Here is a 23,359-nt window from a genome sequence, read left to right on the forward strand (position 1 = left end):
AGGAGGCAACCAATCGATGTGTTTCTCTCACATCAATATTTCTCTCTGTCTTTCCCTCTCTATTCCACTCTCTCTGAAATCAATGAAAAAATATCCTCGGGTGAGGATTAAAAAAAAAAGAAAAAAGATTAAATTACTAAGAAAATTACAAAGTAACATACAAATCAAATAGTAATAATTCTGTTGGCAGAAATAAAGGAATTCATAATCCAATTTGTGAAGGAGGACTACAGCTTAGAGATCAAGGAGAGTTTGAAATATCAGGAGAGGAAGTTGGAAAGGAAATCAAATAAAGATGAGTAAAAATATGGGTAAATAAGCCCAGACAGGTGTGGCTCAATTGGTGGGAGCATTGTCCCATGCACTGAAGAGTCCTGGGTTTGCTTCCAGGACATGTATTGTGTGTGTGTGTGTGTGTGTGTGTGTGTGTGTGTGTGTGTGTGTGTGTGGTGGGGGGGTGGGGGGGGGAGCGAGGGTACCCAATTGATGTTTCTCTCTCAGATCAGTGTTTCTCATTCCCTCTACCTTCCTCGCTCTCTAAAATCAATTAAAAAACATATCCTTGGCCCTAGCCAGTTTGGCTCAGTGGATAAAGCGTCGGCCTGCAGACTGAAGGGTCCAGGATTAATTTCAGTCAAGGGTACATGCCTGGGTTGCAGGCTCAATTCCCAGCAGGCCCCAGGAGGCACCCAATCAATGATTCGTTCTCATCATTGATGTTTCTATCTCGCTCTCCCTCTCTCTTCATCTCTGAAATCAATTTTTAAAATATTGTTTTAAAAGAAGCATATCCTTGGGTGAGGATTAAAAAAAAATGTGGGTAAGGAGAAACCAAGATGGTGGCATAGGTAAACACCTGAAATTGCTGCCTCGCAGAACCAATTCAAAAACACAATTAAAAGACAAAACGAACATCATCCAGAACTACAGGAAGGCTGGCTGAGTGGAAATTCTACAACGAGAAGGAAAGAGAAAAGCACCCTGAGACTCAGAAGAGGTGTGGAAGTAAAGTGCAGAGGTACGGAGGCGCACACAGCAAGGGTTGGCAATGGAGGACGCCGGTGTCTTTTTCAATCAGGAGAAAGTCACAAGCTCCCGATGGCTCTGAACTCCAGTTCCGGGCGAGTCTCTGGGGACCCAGACTCATACGGGGAGAAACTGGACTGTCCGGCATCAGTCGGAACTCGAGGGCGGATTTCTCTCAGAGGTGCTTGCAGCAATTAGCACGGGACACTGAGATGGAACACTGAGCCCGGAACCTCTTAGGGCAGGGCTGAGGATCAGCCATAGCTGTTTGCTCTGCCCTGTTCATTCTCTGAGACCCCGCCCCATCCAAGCTGCTAGCTTTTGCATATGAATGACCTGGCCCTTTGAGATCTAAAATTACCTAACAAACTACAGCTGGGTCAGAGAGACCCAGAACATCCAAAAGAAGGCCCAAGGCCCCACAGCAGCTCGCACTACTTCACAGCTGGCCCTAATCTGGGGACCTCCAAACCCCAAACAAGAGGAGGAATCTGCAGATCTCTCCGTAGCTCCTGCTGGGTAGCCTCAGGCAGAGGCTAAATTAGCACCTCCTTAGAGATCCAAGTGCAAGTGTACCCAGTGGTCAGAGTGGGACCATCAACATTACAACTCCTCAGATCCATAAGGGACACACTCAGGGGGCAGACTCAGTGAGCACCAAAGCCCCAACTGAAGCAAGTCTTGCCCCAGAAGGGTGTCTCCAGCACAAAAGTTCTCCCACCATAGACACAGCTCATTCTCACAGCCAAATGGCCTGGAGGTCAATTCTTCCCAGTGATACCTACAACAATCAAGGTTTAACTACAACAAGACTGTGCACACAGCCCACAAAGGGGTGCACCAAGAGTGTCCACCTCAGGTAATTGGGGAGGCTGAGCTACTGGGCCCTATAGGACACCTAGCATAGAAAGCCACTCTATCAACACAGGGAAGCATAAAAAATGGGGAGACAAAGAAAGAGGTCACAAATAATAGAAATGGAGGAAAGCAAACTACTAGATATAGAGTTCAAAACCACGGTTATAAGGTTACTCAAGAATCTTCTAGAAACCACCGATGAATTTAGTGAGACCCTCCATAAATCTAGTGAGACCCTCGAGGATATGAAAAAGGACCAACTAGAAATTAAGCATACACTGACTGAAATAAAGGATATTATACAGAATTCCAACAGCAGACTAGAGGATCGCAAGAATCAAGTCAAAGATTTGAAATACGAAGAAGCAAAAATCACCCAACCGGAAAAACAAAAAGAAAAAAGAATCCACAAATATGAAGACAGTGTAAGGAGCCCCTGGGACAACTTCAAGCATACCAACATCCGAATTATAGGGGTGCCAGAAGAAGAGAAAGAGCAAGATATTGAAAACCTATCTGAAGAAATAATGACAGAAAACTTCCCCTACCTGCTGAAAGAAATAGACTTACAAGTCCAGGAAGTGCAGGGAACCCCAAACAAAAGGAATCCAAAGAGGACCACACCAGGACACATCATAATTAAAATGCCAAGAGCAAAAGACAAAGAGAGAATCTTAAAAGCAGCAAGAGAAAAACAGTCAGTTACCTACAAGGGAGTACCCATACGACTGTCAGCTGATTTCTCAACAAAAACAATGCAGGCCAGAAGGGAGTGGCAAGAAATATTCAAAGTGATGAATAGCAAGAATCTACAACCAAGATTACTTTACCCAGCAAAGCTATCATTCAGAATTGAAGGTCAGATAAAGAGCTTCACAGATAAGAGAAAGCTAAAGGAGTTCATCACCACCAAATCAGTATTATATGAAATGCTGAAAGGTATCCTTTAAGAAGAGGAAGAAGAAGAAAAAGGTAAAGATAAAAATTATGAACAACAAATACACATCTATCAACAAGTGAATCTAAAAATCAAGTGAATAAATAATCTGATGAACAGAATAAACTGGTGAATATAATAGAATCAGGGGCATAGAAAGGGAGTGGACTGACTATTCTCGGGGGGGGGTGGGGAGAAGGGTGTGGGAGGCGCGGGAAGAGACTGGACAAAAATTGTACACCTATGGATGAGGACAGTGGGGTGGGGGGGTAAGGGCAGAGGGTGGGGTGGGAACCGGTTCGAGGGGAGCTATGGGAGAGGGGAGGGGGAAGAGGAACAACTGTAATAATCTGAACAATAAAGATTTAATTTTTTAAAAAAATGTGGGTAAATAGCATTAATAAATTTGAGATTTAGCAAGCAGCTAAAATCATAAATGTATCCCATCTAAAATAATTATGCTATTTTCTGTAGTAATAGAGGATCAGAAAAAAAGCAAGAATAGCTGATGGAACAAAAAGTCAAAATGGTTAAGGCTTTCCAGTACATTACTAGGAATGAGAATGAGAATATTATTATTGACAATAAATTCCTGACTATAGAAAGGAAAATGAAACTAGAAGGAAGCTGCCAAATTTTAAAAACCACCAAAAATTGAGAGACTAATCAAATTACAGTCAAAAATAAAATATGATTATTCAAGAGGCATATAATCAGAGGAATGAATTTCTGTGGTATTTCATTAAAGTATTCTCATGATTAGATGACTATGAATTCATAGACAATGGTGGAAATTAAAAGATGAAGTTTAAATACATTTTCTACTCTTAAAACACAGAAAAAGAACTTTCCCAACAAATCACCATCATATAAAAGACCATGGTAGAGGACAAAATCCATAATGATATATCTGGAATCTTACCAAACTGAAATCATTATTTCAAGATTCCAAAAAGAAAATCTCAACTTAGAAATTTTAAAAAATACCTAAAACATTTCTTAATCACTACAAATATCCACACTGAAATTTACATAAGAAGCTAATGATGCTTGAGTAGGACACAGACACAAAGGCATTATAGCATTAAATGACGAGCTGGTATCAGAATATAGGATTTCCAGTTCAATCAAAATTGGTTAACTTACAGTTCAAATAGAAGTGATTGCATCATATCAACAAAGTAGGACTAGCATGGATTGGTAAGGAAATTGCATCACTGTACTATAGATCTGTTATTCATTAAATTGAAACTTTGGTTGTGAACTATTTTCTAGTCTGATTAATAAGCTAAGGAAAGAAAACAGCTCAAGCTTCACTTGTCTCCACATAGCTTTATTTAAATGTCTTTTTGCAAAAGGCTACTTGATAAAAATTAAGTACTTACTAATATCATCTTCATGATAAATGACAGAGTGAAAAGGTAGAGTTCTGTCTTTAATATATCTCTCTGCTGGCTCAACATAAAATGTTCCACCATGAGTCTGGATGAATCCTTCAAATCTTCCATCAATAACAGACCCATGGCTAAAACTTCCTTCTTCACCTATTAATGAAAGCAACAAACTCTTGAAAATTTAATTTGCCTAGAATGTAGGACACAGACTATTCTAAATGAGTAGGACACAGATTATTCTAAATCTTTAGAATAATTTGCCTAAATTCATTTTTTTTAAAAAAGCTATTCATATATATATATATATATATATTCACTGGGAAAATGAATTTTAAAATAAAATATATCAAACTGAGTTTGAGATGTGAATAGCAACTAGTATTTATTAAAATGTACACAATTATTAGGAACAACAATGAAATAAAACATCTGTCTTATTGACAAATTCCCAGCACCTAGCACAGTGCCTGGCATGTATGCAGTAGTAGTTAATCAATGAATAATTATTAAATTAACTTAAATAGACCCACTGACAAAATAAACACTTTCAAAATAAAGATATTAAAGTTTCTTTTGAAATTTGGCTCTAATTACTATAAGAAAAAAAGCTCTTTTCCAATCTGATATATTCTGCATGAGCCATGTGGCTTCCTTACCACCTTTAGGTTTTATAAATATGTTTCTTAAATAAGATAGTGTCAAATATTTCAAAAGCAATCTGAACAGAAGTATGCCAACAATTTCTTTTATGATACTGGACAAAGATTTATAATTCTGTCCCATCAATTATACTTCCCTAGTGAAAGAACAAAACAGAAAAAAAGGTATTTTTGGTTCTTAATATAGTCACAAAGATGAGCACTAACCATCAAATATTTGAAGAAATAGAAGGTAGAAGGAGGGGGCTTTAAAAGTTGAATTTACTTAAAATTTTCTCATTAAAACAAAAGTCAGGCTTTCTACAATTTCTAAGTTATAGATTAAAATCAATTAGTTGACCTCTGAAATAATCATGAACTGAAGGTAAGAGCCCAAGACACTGATATTTTAAATGGCATGGTTTTTATCTGTAAGCTGTCATACTTTTCTTGACCACTGCCTAGCCAAAAAAAGCAGAGACTGTAAGTTACTTGTCCAGAAAGATAAATAATAATAAAAATAATAGAAAATTGTATTCTAACATTAAAAACCTAGCCCTGGCCTATGTGGCTCAGTTGTTTGAGCATCATGCTTTGTGCCAAAAGGTTGCTGGTTCAATACCAAGTCGGGGCACGTGCCTGGGTAGGGGGCGTGCAGGAGGCAGCCTATCAATGATTCCCCATCATTGATGTTTCTCTCTCTCCCTCTCCATTCCTCTCTGAAAAACAAATACTTTAAAAAAATAGTAAGAATACAAAAATATTTTTATTAAATAGTTAAGGTTTTTTCTAAAAGTAAGAAACTTTAAGCATAGAAATGCCTCATGTATCTGGCATAATGAAAAAATAAAAAACACTTTTTTAAGCACTTGATTTTTCATGTTATAATATTGATTGGAAATCTAATATATAGAAAAAAAATTTAACTTTTAGTTAACTTTGTTTTAAAAACTGAAGACCACCTTGAGTATTTATTAATGTACAAAGTTACAACACAATGATATTTTGCCTTTCTCTAATACCTCCAAAAGACTGACTTTTTAAGCTTTTTTATGACTTCTATAATTATTGTGTTCTTCCCAAACTACTAAGCTGTCAAGTGTAACTTTCTATTGGGTTAGATGTGCGTGTCAAAAAATAAAATAAAACAATGTGTGTGTTCCCCACCCCTCCAATACCTTTATAATCTGGTCTATGTAGTAGGAGATATTTGTTAGAATTGTAAACAAAAGCAAATACATTGTAAAGAGGAAGGCCTTAGGAGGATTTTCCTATCAATGACTGTCACATTATTTTTGGTTAAGATGATCTTTACAGTTTCCTTTTAGATTTTTCCTCTTGTTATAAAACATAGCAAAGTTACTGCTAATTTCTTGTTTGGATGATCAAAAAATTATAGAAGTCATTAAAAAAATTTTTAAATCTAAGTTTGGAGGTATTGAGAGAGTCAAAAATTCAAAACTTTCAGAAGCCAGACTCAGCATAATTCAACATTAAACAAACATGCAAAGATAGATCCAAGGATTACTTCATTCTTCAAAGACAAATATACCCTTCCTGATATATATTCAAACCACCTCAGAATTTATCCCTTCTTTTCTGAAATATTTCTTTGTGTAGAAAAAATTTAAAGAAAGTGTTCTTAAAGATTCAACTTACCATAAATATGTCCAGTGTAAATATGAGAGGTATCATAATCCAGTACTTTATTTGATGTTTCTACTTTAAATTCATCACTAAAAAGGGAAGTGTCCCTCTTCATTCGTAAGTTGAAATGTCTGCAAAATGAGATGGAAAAAGGAAAAATGAAATTTAAAGGTTCCAAATGTTAAACAATTATTTTGTTAAATAGAAAAATCTGCAAAATGTGGACTGTTTCACTCAATTTGTCTATATATTGAGAAATATATTGACCAAACCTTTCATACAAAAATTCTGCTCTAAAATTCAATCTAGTAGCTGTGACACAACTCTAGCTATAGAAAATTAAATAGTAATTGTCTAAAATATATTTAAAAATAAATGCCAATGGGCTGATTCCTACATGGTAAAACAAGATCATTCCAAGAACAACTACTTAGCTTGGAAATAATAAACACACTAGTACCACTACCTATCTTCCCTCCATAGTAATTCTGAAGCTTTGACATTTTCCCCTTCTTTTCACAACTCAAATTAAGATAATACATGGGAAAATGGCATCTATATTAGATACTTAACATCTGAGAGATACATGCTCTTTCGTTTGAAAACACACATACACACAACATTTCAATCCTTTATTTTTCCCTGGGTGCTTCTAACTCATAACTATCTTTGGATCTCCCTCAATTAAATTTGGAAACCCTAAAAGACCATGGTATTAATTGAAATCATACTCATTCTAGTTCTATAAAAGAGAGGGTAGGACCAAAATGTTGAAGTGAAATTAAGTAAAGAAACTAGGGTTTCGAAGCAAACTTAAAATCAAATCTTAAGCCTAATATTAGTAGTCCAGAACTCCTATCTGTGAAATAAAGATAATATATTCTATCTTACGGAATTGTTTTAAGGATTATAGATTATAATGTATGTAAAATCATTAACACACTTTCTGGCACATAGGAGATGTACAATAAATGGTACAAAATGAGCTATCATTACTAAACTTTTAAAGTATATCAAGTATCTGTTATAATTTCTATAAAAGTCTACACATAACACAATTTCTATCAATGACCCTGACCCAGTTTTCAATTAGCCAACCTCCAAATATTAACAGGATGTGAAGTACTGGAACTCTCATACATTGCTGTTGAATGTACAAAGTGGTACAATTACTTAGGAAAACTGGAGATTTTTTAATAAAGTTAAATATACAAAAATCCTATGATTCAAAATCCCACTCTAAAAGAAATGAAAACATAAACATATGTCCAAATAACTGGACACAAATGTCCATAGCAGCTTTATTCAAAATAACCCCAAATTGGAAAAAAAACCTAAATGTCTATCAACAAGTAAAGAGATAAGAAGAGCAAAGTATGAAGGAACTTATTGCTACAATGGAAATTTCTGTATGTTGATTTGAATGGTGGTTACAAAAGTGTATAGATTTATCAACAACACACTTAAAATGAGTGTATTTTATTTTATATAAATAACTAGAGGCCCAGTGCATGAAAACTGTGCACTTCGGGGGGAGGGGCCCTCAGCCCAGCCTGCGCCCTCTCACAGTCTGGGAGAACCTCGGGGGATGTCCGACTGATGGCTTAGCACTGCCAAAGAGGCGGGAGAGGCTCCCGCCACCACCACCACTGCGCTCGCCGTGACCCTGGCTCAGGGCTTCTGGCTGAGCAGCGCTCCCTCTGTAGGAACGCACTGACAACCAGGGGGCAGCTCCTGCGTTGAGCATCTGCCCACTTGTGGTCAGTGCGCATCATAGTGACCAATCATTCTGCCGTTCTGTCGGTTTGCATATTAGCCTTTTATTATAGAGGACTAGAGGCCCGGCGCACAAAATTTGTGCACAGGTTGAGTCCCTAGGCATGGCCTGCGATCAGGGCCCATCTTCCCCAGCTGCTGGCAGCCAGCCCTAACCCCCTGCCACCAATGCTGGTTGCCCTCTGTGTGTGGAGTGACCCTCGGGGTGACCGGGATCCCACTCATCGCACCCATCTCAGGCTGGCGCCGTTCATGTCTGCCGCCACCCAACCCTGGTTCCGTTTCCCAACAGGCAATCAGAGCCTGCCAGCTGGGGGGAAGAACCAAGAGGTTGGCCGTTCCTGCCACTGGCCGGCCTCATTCCCCACCACCGGTCACCCTCTGTGTGTAGGGGAACTGGCAGGGCAATCGGGGGCCCACTCACTTGCACCCGCCTTGGCCTGGCACTGCCCATGTCTGCTGCCACCCACCCCCAGGTCCCCATTCCCCAACGGGCAATCGAAGCCTGACAGCCAGAGGAGAGACCAAGAGGTTGGCCAGCAGGCCCCAATCAGGCAATCGGGGTCTGCGGGCTGGGGACAGCGCCTGCATTGAGCGTCTCCCCCTGGTGGTCAGTGCACATCATAGCGACTGGTCATTCCGCCATCCAGTCAATTTGCATATTACGCTTTTATATCTATCCTATATAATAAAAGCATAGTAGGCAAATTGTCCCCTCAACCGGGGTTCCTCTGGGAGTTCGACCAGGGGACAGGCCGGCTGGGGGAAAGGAGGGAGGGTCCAGCTGGTGGTGCTGGCAGGTGGCCAGGGAAAGGGAGGGAGGCCCTGGCCAGTGGTGGCGGCAGGTGGCCCGGGGAAGGGAGGGAAGCCCTGGCACTGGCAGGCGGCCGGGGGAAGGGAGGGAGGCCCCAGCCGGTGGTGGTAACAGCAGCAGCAGCAGCAGCAGTGGCAGCGGCAGCAGTGGCGGCAGGCAGCAGCAGGCAGCCGGGCAAGGGAGGGAGTACCCAGCTGGCAGCCGCTAGGAACCCTACCAGTGCACAAATTTTGTGCACCAGGCCTCTAGTATATATATAAAAGCCTAATATTCAAAGTGTCCCCCCAGGAGTTCAACCAACTGGGAGTTTAATCGCTCACTATGACGTGCATTGATCACCAGGGGGCAGCATGCAATTTAGGAAGGCCCCGGCTGGCAGCTGGCAGCCAGGGAAAGGAGACCCCGGCCGGAAGCGAGCAGCCACTAGGGACCCTACCCGTGCACAAATTTCATGCACTGGGCCTCTAGTATATAGATACTTCAATAAAGTTGATTTTAAACAAAACAAAAAAACAACTAATTTTTCAAGTGAATAGAGGTCAACAGGACATACTTGTTCGGTTCAGAAAGTGTGTTCCTTTTTCAACAATGTCTATTTTATATTTTCCCTAATTTCATATCAATCTTGGCATTCTTTTATTCTGAGGATGTACTCACATTCCACTTGTCCAAAACTCTCACCAAAATATTGCTAGGGCTTCCCAGGAGCTGTGACAAAGACTCTAAGAAAGGCATCCTCAGAGCCTTAACATTACAATCTATTTGAGCAAGTAATTAACAAAGTCAAACAGATCTAAATGGAAACTTCACTAATTTAAAAATAGTTTATCCTGAACAAATAGGAATCCTGCCTGAATTCTTGTGGTACATTCTATCTTTTCATAAAATTACTTCTACCAACTATAGAAAATTCTTGATCATATATGTGAGTATAAATACATTATTTTTCAAAGGTTCACAGTATTTTTAAAATCATTAATTTATCATTTTATATACTTTTAACTTACTAAATAAATACTACCACTAAAAGAGCATTTTTGTTAAACAGACTAACTGTCCAAGGGCTTAATATATTTATCATTCAGGATTGATATTCCAAAAAATTGTTGTATCCTAAAATCATTACAAGCAAGAGTATTAATATTCTATATGGCAAAAAAGGAGGATGGTAAAAGTTTCAGAAAGACATTTAAGTGCAATATAAGAACAATCTGTGCTATACAACCTACCCTCTCCCAAAATAGTTTTACATCACTTAAAGTGTCTAAGCAGATAGCAACCCAGAGCAAAGTTATAACAAAGAGAATTTAAGAACACTTGAGATAGGCACCTTCCAACCCTGATATTGATTTCATGAGAAGAAAACTGTTTCGTATTTACAGAACATTACACTTAGTATTGAGTTAAATTAGATTAAAATCATATATAAAATCAGGTCTCAATGATCCAAGTAACAAATAAGATAAATAAATAGATAAATTCATCATACCTCCAAAATGAACTTTTTTTATTAAATATCCTATATAAGAGCTAATATGCAAATAGTTGTCATGCCCTCACGCCATCATGCAGTAACTACTCAGACACTCAACACTGGGGAGAGAGGAATGGGGACCAGCCAGGCACAAATGAGCTTTCAAGAAAGGAATGGGGACCAGCCAGGCTGCAGCCTGGGAGAGGGATAAGCCACACACCCCGCAGTCCCAGGCGGCAGCAGCTGGGGCTGCGGCTCAGGAGAGGAACAAGCCACCCGCCCCATGGTCCCGGGCACCTGCAGCTGCGGCCAGCCCAGGCGAAGCCGGCCCGGGTCCTGGGTGCCTGCGGCTGGCCAGAAGGAGGGAATCCTAGGTCCTGGGTACAGGGTGAGGCAGTGGTGGTTAGGGGCAATCAGGCCAGCAGGGGAACAGTTAGGGGCAACCAGGCCAGTAGGGGAGCAGTTAGGGGCAATCAGGCAGGCAGAGGTGGTTGAGGGCAATCAAACAGGCAGGCAGAGGGGTTAAGGGTGATCAGGCAGGCAGGCAGGCAAGCAAGCAGGCGAGTGGTTAGGAGCCAGCGGTCCCGGATTTTGAGAGGCAGTAAGACATCCCCTGAGGGGTCCCAAATTGGAGAGGATGCAGACCAGGCTGAGGGACCTCCCCGCCCCTGTGCACAATTTCATGCACCGGGCCTCTAGTATCAAAATAAATTTGCATCTAAAACATGTATCAACACATGAGTGAATGAAACAGGACTGAGCCTAGAAAGTGGGTAAATGGTAGAAAAAAGCCAGAATGAATTAAGTCTGTCACAATCTATGAACTAGATAAGAAAAGCTATGTTAATAATCTATGAATTCTATTAACTAAGCCACTAGATTCTAATTCCATAATTTTGATTCTAATACTATCCATTTGATAGTTCATATCTTCATACCATTTTAATATCTACATGTTATTTTTTCAATATTCCTATTGCATAACATATTATAAAATAATAATAGCTAGCTAACAACATTCTGCCTTCCCTCTTTCTCAACAAGCCTTAAATAAAAAGTCTGAAAACATAACCTGATTCTTTAATTGTTTAAACTTTTGGCCCAAAGATCATAAAAACTGCAGTGAACACTGCCTTATAACAACCAGTCCCTAGAATAAACACTCCAAAAATTTATATGGAACCAAAAAAGACCCCAAAAAGCCGCAGCAATCTTGAGAAAGAAGAACAGAGTTGGAGGAATTACAATACCAGATATCAAGTAATACTACAAAGCCACTGTACTCAAAACAGCCTAGTACTGGCAAAAGAACAGGAATATAGATCAATGGAACAAAACAGGGAACCCAGAAATTCAGCCAAGCCATTACACTCAATATTGGACAAAGGAGGCAACACATACAATGAATGGTGTAAAGATAGTCTCCTCAATAAATGGTGATGGGAAAATTGGACAGATAGATGCAAAAAATGAAACTAGACCACCAACTTACACCATACACAAGAATAAACTCAAAATGGATAAAAGACTTACATGTAAGACGTGAAACCATAAAAATCTTAGAAGAAACCATAGGCAGCAAAATCTCAGACATCTCTCATAACAATATGTTTACTGATACATCTCCTAAGGAGAAAACAATGGAAACTAAGGAGAACATAAACAAATGGGACTAAATCAAAATGAAAAGCTTCTGCACAACAAAAGAAACTACTAAATCAAAATGAAAAGCTTCTGCACAACAAAAGAAACTATCAACAAAATAACAACAGAGCCCAATGCATAGGCAAACACATTTACCAATGATACATGCGATAAAGGGTTAATCTCAAAAATATATAGGAAACTCATACAACTTAACAAAAGGAAGACAATCCAATTAAAAAATGGGCAAAGGACCTAAACAGACAGTTCTCCAAAGAGGACATACATATGGCCAAGAGACATGAAAAAAATGCTCAAAGTCACTGATCATCAGAGAGATGCAAATTAAAACGACAATGAGGTTATCACCTCACACCTGTCAGAATGGCTACCATCAACAAATCAACAAATGACAAGTGCTGATGAGGATGTGGAGAAAAAGGAACCCTAATACATTGCTGGTAGGAATGAAGACTGGTGCAACCATTATGGAAAACAGTATGGAGGTTCCTCAAAAATTTTAAATATGGAACTGCCATTTGACCCAGTGATCCCACTTCTAGGAGTATATCCTAAGAAAACCAAAGCACCAATCAGAAAGAATGTATGCACCCCTATGTTCATAGCAGCACAATTTACAATAGCTAAGATCTGGAAATAGCCCAAGTGCCCATCAGTAGACAAGTGGATTAAAGAACTGTGGTACAATTACACAATGGAATACTACACAACTGTAAAAAAGAGAGAACTCTTACCATTTGCAACAGCATGGATGGACCTAGAGAGTATTATGTAAGCGAAATAAGCCAGTCAGAAAAAAGATAAGTATCACATGATCTCACTCATATGTGGAATCTAATGAACAAAAATAAACTGATGAACAAAATAGATCCAGAGACATAGAAGCATGCAACAGACTGTCAAACCTCAGAGTGAAGACAGGGGAGGTTGGGTGGGTGGAAAGAGATCAATCAAAGAACTTGTATGCATATATGCATAACCCATGGACACAAACAATAGGGTGGTGAAGGCCTGGGGCAGGGGGCAGGGGCATGTTATAAGGGGCCAATGGGGGGGACAAAAGGGACATATGTAATACTTTCAACAATAAAGATTTTAAAAAAAAACACATTGTATTCTGAGAAAACAGTTTGGTGGTTCCTCAGAAAGTTAAACACAGAATTACCATATGATCGAGCAATTCTTATTCTAGGTATATACCAAAAGAAACTGAAATCAGGGACCCAAGGCGATACCTGTACACCAATATTTATAGCAATATTATTCATAATAGCCAAAAGATGGAAACAACCCAAATGTCCATCAACAGATGGATAAAAACCTATATACTAGTATGTGGTAAACACATACAATGGATTATTCAGCTTAAAAAGGAACAAAATTATGATTCATGCTACAACATGAATGAAGCTTTAAAATATTACTAAGTAAGTCTAACATAAAAGGACAAATATTGTATGATTCCACTTATATGAGGTACTTAGACTAGGCAAATTCATAAAGATGGAAAGTAGAACAGAGGTTATCAGGGACTGGTAGAAGGGCAGGATGGGGAGTTCCTATTTAATGGGTATATATAGTTTCTGTTTGGGATCATGAAAAAACTCTAGAAATGAATAGTGGAGATAGTTATACAACACTGAGAATGTACTTAATGTCAATAAATTGTACACTGAAAAAGGGTTAAAATAGTAAGTTACAAGTTATTTTTACCACAATAGAAATAAACACATTTTTTAAATCACTGTATTCCAAAACGATGGAGTATGAAATAAAATTATGTTGCTAGCGATACCTTTCTTAGTGGTAAAAATTCAAAGAGATTTGGTTAAGATAGTGGTATTATACTGAGAACTAGAGGCCCAGTGCACAAGATTCATGCACTGCGGGGGGGGGGGGGGAGATGCCCTCAGCCTGGGCTGCGCCCTCTCACAGTCTGGGAGCCCTCGGGGGATGTCTGACTGATGGCTTAGGCCCAGCCGGACATCCTTAGCACTGCTACGGAGGCAGGCGAAGCTCCTGCCACTGCCGCTGTGCTAACCAGCCGTAAACCTGGCTTCTGGCGCACTCCTCCTGCGTTGAGAATCGGCCCCCTGGTGGTCGGTGCGCATCATAGCGACCAGTAGTTCCGCCGTTTAGACAATTACCATATTGGCCTTTTATTATATAGGATGATGAAATTATATATAAATTTATATAGGTTTATGAATTTTTATGTTATAGCATTTTTACATATATTATTACATTTCATCCTCAAAGTAACATTGCGAAAAAGGCATGATGCATAATTTTATCAAAGGGTATGACTCAAGGTCACAAGACTAAAATTAGGAATAGAACCGCAGTACTGGGTTATTGCTGCATATTATTCTTTCTATCATGCCACAAATGCTGAGTGTTGTAGTAGCTTTAATGTAATATTATCAGTCTCTACCAACAAATTACCTTTTAAAATCTACACAAATGCAAGTAAGATTCAGAAACAAAAATTTGGTGGGGGGAAGGGGGAGAGATCAACCAAGACTTGTATGCATGCATATAAGCCTAACCAATGGACATAGACACCAGGGGGGTGAGGACATGAGTGGGAGGGGGTGGGGGAGTAATGGGGAGATAAGGACACATGTGTAATACCTTAATCAATAAAGAAAAAAAAAAGAAACAAAAATTTAACCTTATGTGACTTTCACTGAAAATTGTTCTTTGCAATACCACCATAAGAAATTCTATTTGAGCCAAAACCGGTTTGGCTCAGTGGATAGAGCGTCGGCCTGCGGACTGAAGGGTCCCAGGTTCAATTCCGGTCAAAGGCATGTACCTGGGTTGCGGGCATATCCCCAGTGGGAGATGTGTAGGAGGCAGCTGATCAACGTTTCTCTCTCATCATTGTTTCTAACTCTCTATCGCTCTCCCTTCCTCTCTGTAAAAAATCAATAAAATATATTTTAAAAAAAAGAAAAAAAAAGAAAAGAAATTCTATTTGAACCCTGGCTGGTGTTCCCAGTGGTTAGAGCATCAGCCCACTCACCAAAGGGTCTCAGATTTGATTCCTGGTCAAAGACATATACCTGGGTTGCAGGTGTGATCTCTGGCCCCACTTGAGGTGGGTGTGGGAAGCAACCAATCGATATGTCTCTGTCACATTGATATCTCTCTCACTCTTTCTTTCTCTCCCTTCCTTTCTTTCTCCCTCCATCCATCCTTTCCACTATCTCTAAAAATCAATGGAAAAAAAATATCCTCGGGTGAGGATTAACAAAAAAAAGGAAAGAAATTCTCTTTGGTTATTAATGCCTGATCCACTTTTAGGAGGCTAAACTCTGTTCCATTTCACTGTTTCATTCAGCAGATTTCATTCTTTTTATTATTACAATATACTGTACTGTCATTAAGCTTTAGATTTCCTATATAAAGAACACTATTTGCACTGGAAATGTTTTTCTACCTATAGCTTTAACCATTATATTGATTCTAAGGATCAATAATATTCATCTCTTATCTTGATTATAGTAGTTCTATTATAATTCCTTTTTTTCCTCAGTAGAACTGTAGTAAAGTTATAAAGAATAGAGTGATTATAGGAGGACACAATCAGTTAACAAATGACAGCAATTTGAAAAAATACACCAGATTCCAATTTTCCAGCCTCAGTGATATAAAGATGCACTTGTACCAGGTGGTGAAAATAGCTGCTTTCCTTTCTTAAGCTTTAGAAAAGCACTCTACATCTCAGGAAAACAAATAATAGAGGTACCAGAACCACTTTTGGTGCAGAAGAAAATGAATTATGCTAGGATGAGATTCTATAAGTTTCTGAAAGGTCATGTACTTAATACATCTTTATGTAAAAAGGCACCTTTCTATACACTAGAACAATAAGAATAGAGAGTAAAAAGTTGCCTTTCCCTATATGATTGTTATTTTGGCTAAAGATGGTATGGCTGTGATTCTCAGAAGAAAACAGAGCAATGGCTTAAGGGTGCATACCTCAAACTGAAGTCATATTAAGACCAAGGCCAACTGATGGAAGTAGCTTGGTAACAAAGGGAAGAAACCTAAGAGCAAAAACCATGCTTCAAAGTATGTGAGTGTAATCCAGCAGTCCCAGACACCAAGACTGTCTGCATGAACAGAAGTCTATCTTATCCTGTCTAAATGGAACAGGTCTATGGCAGGTGAAATAGTGATTCCTAGAAAAAAACTGAACTTAATAGGGTATTCCTGACATCTCTAGATGCCCATTTCCTTCACCTCCTCTTAATAAAGCTGCTTGAGAGAAACTCACATCCAAATTATTTTAAGACAAGTTGCCAATATTAGTGTCAAATATAGCTGAGCCAAATACCTAGTTTACTTCCATTAGTACACTTTTTGAAACAGAAAAGTCTTTTAAATAATCTTAAAGAAGCCAATGTTAAACTGGGGGAAGAATAACAGGTTGGCAGAAGGGGAAAGAGCAGAATCAGCCCAGGTATACTCCAATGAGCAGCACCTGAAATATCCTCCACAGAAATTCTAGTGCTCAACAGTTTGAAAAACATTAGTTCCAGGTCTACCTAAATGGACTTGAGGTAGATAAATTAACTCAAGCAAAAATACAAAAACAAAAATCCTCAAGAGTACACAAGAAAAATAAAAGTAAAACTTAAGCTAAAATGAGTAACTTTATCCTGTGTAAGAAGACAAGCAGATCATCAATGTGAGGCTTTCTCCTATACAGAAGAGCCAAAGGGAAAAAATCTGCCATAATGATGTGATAACAGAACATGATTACATGCATTATACATGATTACATAATAAGTACATTTATCTATTAGAGAGAGAAAAAAGCTTTCTGTAAATACTTTCTGACATTAACTATGTAACTAAACAATTGGCAAGCAAAACTACTGTATATAAAACACTGAAACAATGACAGGATTTAACAGCAGAGTGAGACTTTATTCAGATATTTAATGTATATCAATAGAAGGGAAGAAAAAAGGTAGATGGTCTCACAGTAATGAACACTATTGATGAAAAACAAAGTTTGACAGGTAACAGTAAACTATTTGTCAAAAAGAAAAATAAAGACATTTTGGAACTAAAAATAGTTATGAATGTAAACTGTAATTAAAAAAAAAATTATTTCATAAAAAAGGTCAGTTTAAAAAAACACACATTTTGGGAGTCAAGTATATGGCCAGAACAGCTTTACTATGAGCAAATGTGTTTGTACTTCATACATTTAGAGAAAAATTAGCCAAGCTATACTCAAAAAATAACTGGGTCCTTATAGTCAATCACCACAGAAGAGGTGAGATGGATTCCTAATCAAATACCTGTCTTTAGGGACTAGAGGAGAAACCAGGATGGCGGCATAGGTAAACACCAGAGTTTGCTGCCTCCCACAACCACTTCAAAAATACAACTAAAAGACAAAACCGCTCTCTCGGCCACTGAAGCTTACCGTTGCATCGGTGAGTGTGGCAGGGGAGCCAAACCTAGGTTTGAAATGAATGACTCTTTGCTTTTGCATCGGACTCGCTGGCTCCCTGTGGGTTCTTGGGAATCATGAAATCTGGGCACAACATTTGGGGGCTCGTCTGGGATTCCCAAGACCATCGAGGGACCCCCGATCCGAAGAGTCTGACTGACCGCGGTATGTGTGTGTCGTTGTATGTTCTGTTCAGTGTGAGCTCGTTTCTGGAATCTGTAATTGCCTGAGGGGTCTAGGCGGACGCGCCGTGAACGACCACAGGCAGGGGAGAGTTGGAAGACGTTCCGCTCCCCAGGAGGGATGGATATGCCCCTCACCCCAGGAGGGATGGATATGCCCCTCACGAGGGATGGATATGCCCCTCGCGGATTTGAGACGAGGCAGGTCGCTCCTGCCGGTTTGGCGTAAGGCCAACGTCTAGTTGCTTCCATGGAGTTGGAAGCCTGGATTTTCGGGCCCTGTTTAGTGTTCTGTGTTTGTACTGGATGGATGTTATGGGATGGACTCAGACTGCTCCTTTGGGTATTGTGATTGATCATTTCAAGGAGATTGGGGGAGGCTTTAGAGCTCCCTCAGGAGTTGGGAAGTTGTTAGGAATTGAATGGATTGTTTAAAGTCTGAATGAATGTCTGGTGAAAGTGTGGGAGTGTGGAGGGAGGGGGACTGCCCTCCCCCCTCCTTTGTGTGGCGGTCGGGCGGCCGCCTGAGTGAGGGTCTGTGGAAACAGGTCACCCCCTCCCCAAGTAAATGCGTCTGGGAATTCTGTGCACGTGTTAGGAGAAAAGCTGGCTTAAAACTAATGTGCGCACCGTCCGTTTTTGGATAGGGTTTTGGGCTAGTGTATTTAATTTGCTACCTAAGGTTTTAAAAAGTTCTGCAATATAATGTTGGCCATCTATCTTTTAAGGGTTTTGGTTTGCTCTTCCCTTGTTTACTGTGAGAATGAGGAAATCATCCTTTCTGTCAGAGAACAGTTTAGACCGCCACAATGTTGAGCTGCCTGACTTGGCAGCTGCCATGTTGGCCGCATGGCATGCTGTGCCCCTGTGGGCCGCCATCTTGGAACAGCAGGCCCCTCCCTCTGACTTAGTCAATCACAAAAGGAATGTCTGCTCACTGAGGCAGGATGGGATTTCAGGGGTGGAGTTTTAAGGTGGAGTTTTACTAAGGAAATGCAGATGGGGCAGAAAGTGTGCCTGCCTCCCAGATTTATTTAATACTAAATTAGCAATCATGGTCTTAATATAATTTTAGTGGTATGATAGACCAATGTTTTGAGCAGTTGGCTTTATAAGGGCCGACAATAGAGCTTGTATTTCTTAAAGGGCTTGTAGATAGAGAATTGAAATGCTTTTACAAATTCATAAATGCATCCAGGATTTCTGTGCACATGTAAAGGAAAAGGCCAGTTTAAAAACGAGTGCGCATAGTTTTGAGCTGAACTTGACCTTTTGCTGTGTACAGAATAAAAACCCGAGACTGTTTTGGCCTTAATAGTTATGGGTTTGCTTCTTGAATTCCCCAGCACGAAAATTGTGACCATTTTGAAATTTAGCAGCTATGCCAGGATAGCAGTAACCCAATTTCTAAAGTAAAGTACAATTATTTCAGGTAGAAACTGTGGTTTAAAAGTTCTAGCTACCTGGAAAGCATGGCCTTGGTATGATGGGAGGAAAAAGAAATGTTAAATGGATGGTAGACCAGTGAGCTGGGACTGGTCACTGATGGTGGATTGTGAAAAGGGCTGGACGTGGCCTAACTTCTCCTTCCTTGGTACCCCTGAAACGTCTGAGGGTACTTCTGGCCTTTGTTTTCCAATGTGTTAAATCTGTTGATTTTGTTGTTTCGCCGAAATCCTCTTGAAGGACATTGAATGGTTCTTTCCTTCCTCTTTAACTTTTGGGGGATTGTGTGAATGGATTACTGATGTAGATTATCAAGAATCTCTTAAGGGACTTGTCCTGTATCTGGAGGAATGGCTTCTAGATGGTATTCACCATCTCTGGGACTTCCGGAGGGAAGTCAAAGCTCGGACTGGCTAAGGGTTCGAATCTGGCCTATCTTTTAAAAAGGTAGAAAAGAAGCATTCCTAAGCAGTTTTCTACTGCCTCTGTTCAGGGACTTGTTCTGTATCTCGACACAACTGAAACTGATTTGTTGGTATTTTGTGGTATAAATGTGGCATGTACCTCAAAGTTCTTAATGGGGAATGTATCTAGTTATCGTGTCTATTTAGTCTTGATTTCCTTGTTCAATATGAGTACCGTTTCTATCTGGATGAGACATAGGTCAAGAATCCTGTCCTGGGATGTGGGAAAGGGAGGCCCCCACATCTGTTCCTGTCAGGCCCCCATCAGGGGACTTGGGCGGTGTTCCTGTTATCTGCTCAAGATCCCAAGACTGTAAAGGTACTTGTTCACTGAAAGGGTGTAAGTGTAAATATTTATTTGATGTTTGTATGTCTACTTGGGTATAATTATTTGTTCATGTAAGTGTGGAAGTCTGTGGGAAAAAAAGTCACACGCTTGCCCCAAGAGCGCTTGCTCTCTGTCAGAGGTGGAATCAGCCCGCCTAACTAGTAAACATCTCTGTCTGTTTGTTTGCTGGGAACTTTGATTTGCTATGTGATATTCAGTGCTGGGTTGGGATTTTGGAATTCTGGGGTAGGTTTAAAAGGTATTTGTGGCTTTTCTAGTCTGATTGGGACATTTAAGGGTGGGGCTCACAGTTCCTCAGGGCAGAGATTCCATGGGTCCTTCCCCCTGCCTGTGCTGAATTAAATAATACAGGCCAGTGTCATTTGGCTTGCTGGTTAAAGGAAGACAATGGGCCTTAGAATCTGTAAAGGTGAGCGGGAATGAAGCTGGTCAAATGTACTGAAAGGGTTTGGTACCTGTTGCTGCTGTAACTGATAAACAGGGTTACCTAGAAGCCATCAGGACTTAGAAGTTCTCCAAGAGAGGAGGAATCTGTCTGACTCGGAGACTGGCGAGGACTGGGTGGCTTTTCTTTAACAATCTCTTTCCTTGAGAGGGCTCCAGAGGGCGCACGAGGACATTTGGCCGCGCCTCTGCACCATCTATGAGACCAGCCCAACCCCAACTCCTCATCAGCACAGACCAGGAGATTGGGTCCACGTCAGAAGGCACCACCAGGAGATCCTAGAGCCACGTTGGAAGGGTCCCTACACTGTGGTGCTGACGACCCCCACCGCTCTCAAGGTAGACGGCGTCGCGACCTGGGTCCATCCGGAAAGACTTCATCACCAAATGGAGCATCGATCGAGATCAACGCAACCCGCTCAAGCTCAAGCTACGGCGTGCTCGACCTGCCTGATGCCGGTAACATGACTTGGGATCACTCCTGTCACCAGGAGCCCCCACAATACTGTGTAATAATGCCTGCATCTTCATGGACATGGATCCAAAGAGACAAGGACAATTTATAGGATCACATGTTTAGTAGCAGAAGATTTGGCTGCCTGAAGTGGCCATGATGCCAATATTATGTTTCATTGTATTGATATGTTATATTAACCTTTGATTCTTTTGCAGGTTTGAATGTATGTTGGCTGTCCTGGAAGGGAGCTGTGTGGGGTGACCCCCAAAAGTAAAGGGTGCCTAGCTGCCAAGAGGGCAGGGGCCCAACTGGGCAGGGAAGGGTGCCCATCAGGTTTTGGTCTCTTTTGAGAGACAGCTAACAGTTGGCAGCCTGTAATACTGTCTTGCAGGCCTGAGTCACCATGCCATGTCAGGGGTAGTAAAGCTGGAAAAAGCCTGTTTAGAATAGAAGGTCTGAGGCATGGTTATGCATAGAAAGAAGGTTTTATGCCAACAGTTACTGTTTTGTTTTAAATCCATGAAAAGGAATTAGCAAGGAAAGTCAGAAAATCTTAGAGTAGATCAGTATGTTTTTCTCCTTATGTAATTCCTCCGAAATCTGGCAATGCTAAATAAGTATGTTTCTTTGCATAGATTCAGTAAGACTGGTTCCTAATAGTGGTTTTATTAACGGAAAACTTTGACTGGAGTATCATGTTTCGAAGAGCCCTATCTGAGCTCTAAAGACTTGAAGCCAGTAAAAATGCCACGAAGAAAGCCTGGTATCCTGCTTGGGAGCCCTGAAGATGGCTGGCGCTGGAGCGTCAGGCTGATGCCCTACCATCACTGGCGGTTGGTAAGAGTAGAAGGGGAGCAGTAAAGATGCCTCTGCATCCCTGCAGAACCCCACACACTCTGGGCCGCAACAAGTAGGAGGGCTACTGAGATGGGCCTTAAAGCCTGGAGCGTGGGCTCAGGTGGAGTTGCTACAGGTGAGGGATTCACCTAACTCAGCAGATACTGCAGGCAGGCTTGATGGCAGCTGGATGGCTTGGCTTCCTGGCCCTACGGGGCACATTAAGATTCAACCATGAAATTCCAGCAAAGGTAGTCAGTTACCATTCTTGTTGTGTGTATGCAAACATCAGGACAGTAGATAAATTAATCTTGATTTGGCTTTTTGATAGCCATGGAGGAATTTTAAGAAGAAAAATCCTGTTTCAATAGAAGTTGTTAAATCTAAAATGGTTTCTTTCCCTTCCACCGGGCCATTTGTTAAGCTTATAGGGATAGTTCAGTTGATAGTTCTGTGTGCCCAGTATGGGCCTCTAGCAATGGTGGAATAGAAATGCAGTCCATCTCATGATTGAGCCGGAAGTTCCAAGACAAGGGGGGAATGAAAGGGCAAGGAGTACGCCCTCCACCTTGCCCCAGGGTAAGGGCTACGCCCTCCACCTTACCCCAGGGTAAGAGCTACGCCCTCCACCTTGCCCCCAGGTAAGGGCTATGCCCTTCATCTTAACTTGGCCATGTGCTCAGCAAGCTTCTTCCCGGAAGATAGTCAAGGGAAGTGCACGCCATCACTATGACCACATCCTGTGTACTCGCACCTGGCCAATCAGCAGGGCCCACAGTCCTTTCTCCTCCCCTTACCCCAAACCCCTATAAAACCTCTCTTCACACAGAGTTCTCTCTCTCTCGGCCACTGAAGCTTACCGTTGCATCGGTGAGTGTGGCAGGGGAGCCAAACCTAGGTTTGAAATGAATGACTCTTTGCTTTTGCATCGGACTCGCTGGCTCCCTGTGGGTTCTTGGGAATCATGAAATCTGGGCACAACAGGTAGTACAATCTATTAATGTTTGACCTGTGTGTGTTATATTGGTTGTAGTTAATTAATGTTTTTAATTTACATGTTAGCATAACATGTATTAAATGAACTACATCACCTTATACGTTGCTACATAAAACTTGTTGGAAATACACTGACTTCAGAAAGATGTTAATATATATACATATATATGTATAGTGCTAATAAAACAGTGTTCATGCACTGAAATATAAAAAAAAAATAAATAAATAAAAAAAAATAAAAGACAAAACCGACATCATCCAGAACCACAGGATGGCTGGCTGAGTGGAAATTCTACAACTAGAAGGAAAGAGAAAAGCACACTGAGACTCAGAGGAGATGTGGAAGTAAAGTGCAGAGGTAGGGAGGCGCACGCAGAAAGGGCTGGCAACTGAGGACGCAGTTGTCTTTTTCAATCGGGAGGGAGACACACGCTCCCGCTCTGAACTCCAGTTCCGGGCGAGTCTCTGGGGACCCAGAC

At 40.7% G+C, this 23,359-nt stretch overlaps 1 protein-coding gene across 12 annotated transcripts in view; it reads right to left on the reverse strand.

Annotated features, from left to right (window-relative positions):
* ADAM10 (ADAM metallopeptidase domain 10) overlaps positions 1-23,359 on the reverse strand; it is a 167,818-nt gene that overhangs the window by 92,400 nt on the left and 52,059 nt on the right. For 11 of the 12 annotated variants that reach the window (XM_036302918.1, XM_036302951.1, XM_036302960.1 and 8 more), the window contains 2 exons: positions 6,513-6,631; positions 4,207-4,365 (listed from right to left, as the gene is read on the reverse strand). In XM_036302918.1, the coding sequence (XP_036158811.1) occupies positions 4,207-4,365; positions 6,513-6,631 (278 nt within the window). Of the gene's footprint in view, positions 1-4,206; positions 4,366-6,512; positions 6,632-9,747; positions 9,773-23,359 lie in introns of those variants that run through there. The other variant, XM_036302977.1, reaches the window with a different exon arrangement.

Source organism: Myotis myotis, unplaced genomic scaffold (assembly GCF_014108235.1).
Source record: "Myotis myotis isolate mMyoMyo1 unplaced genomic scaffold, mMyoMyo1.p scaffold_m19_p_1, whole genome shotgun sequence".
Taxonomy (NCBI): domain Eukaryota; kingdom Metazoa; phylum Chordata; class Mammalia; order Chiroptera; family Vespertilionidae; genus Myotis; species Myotis myotis.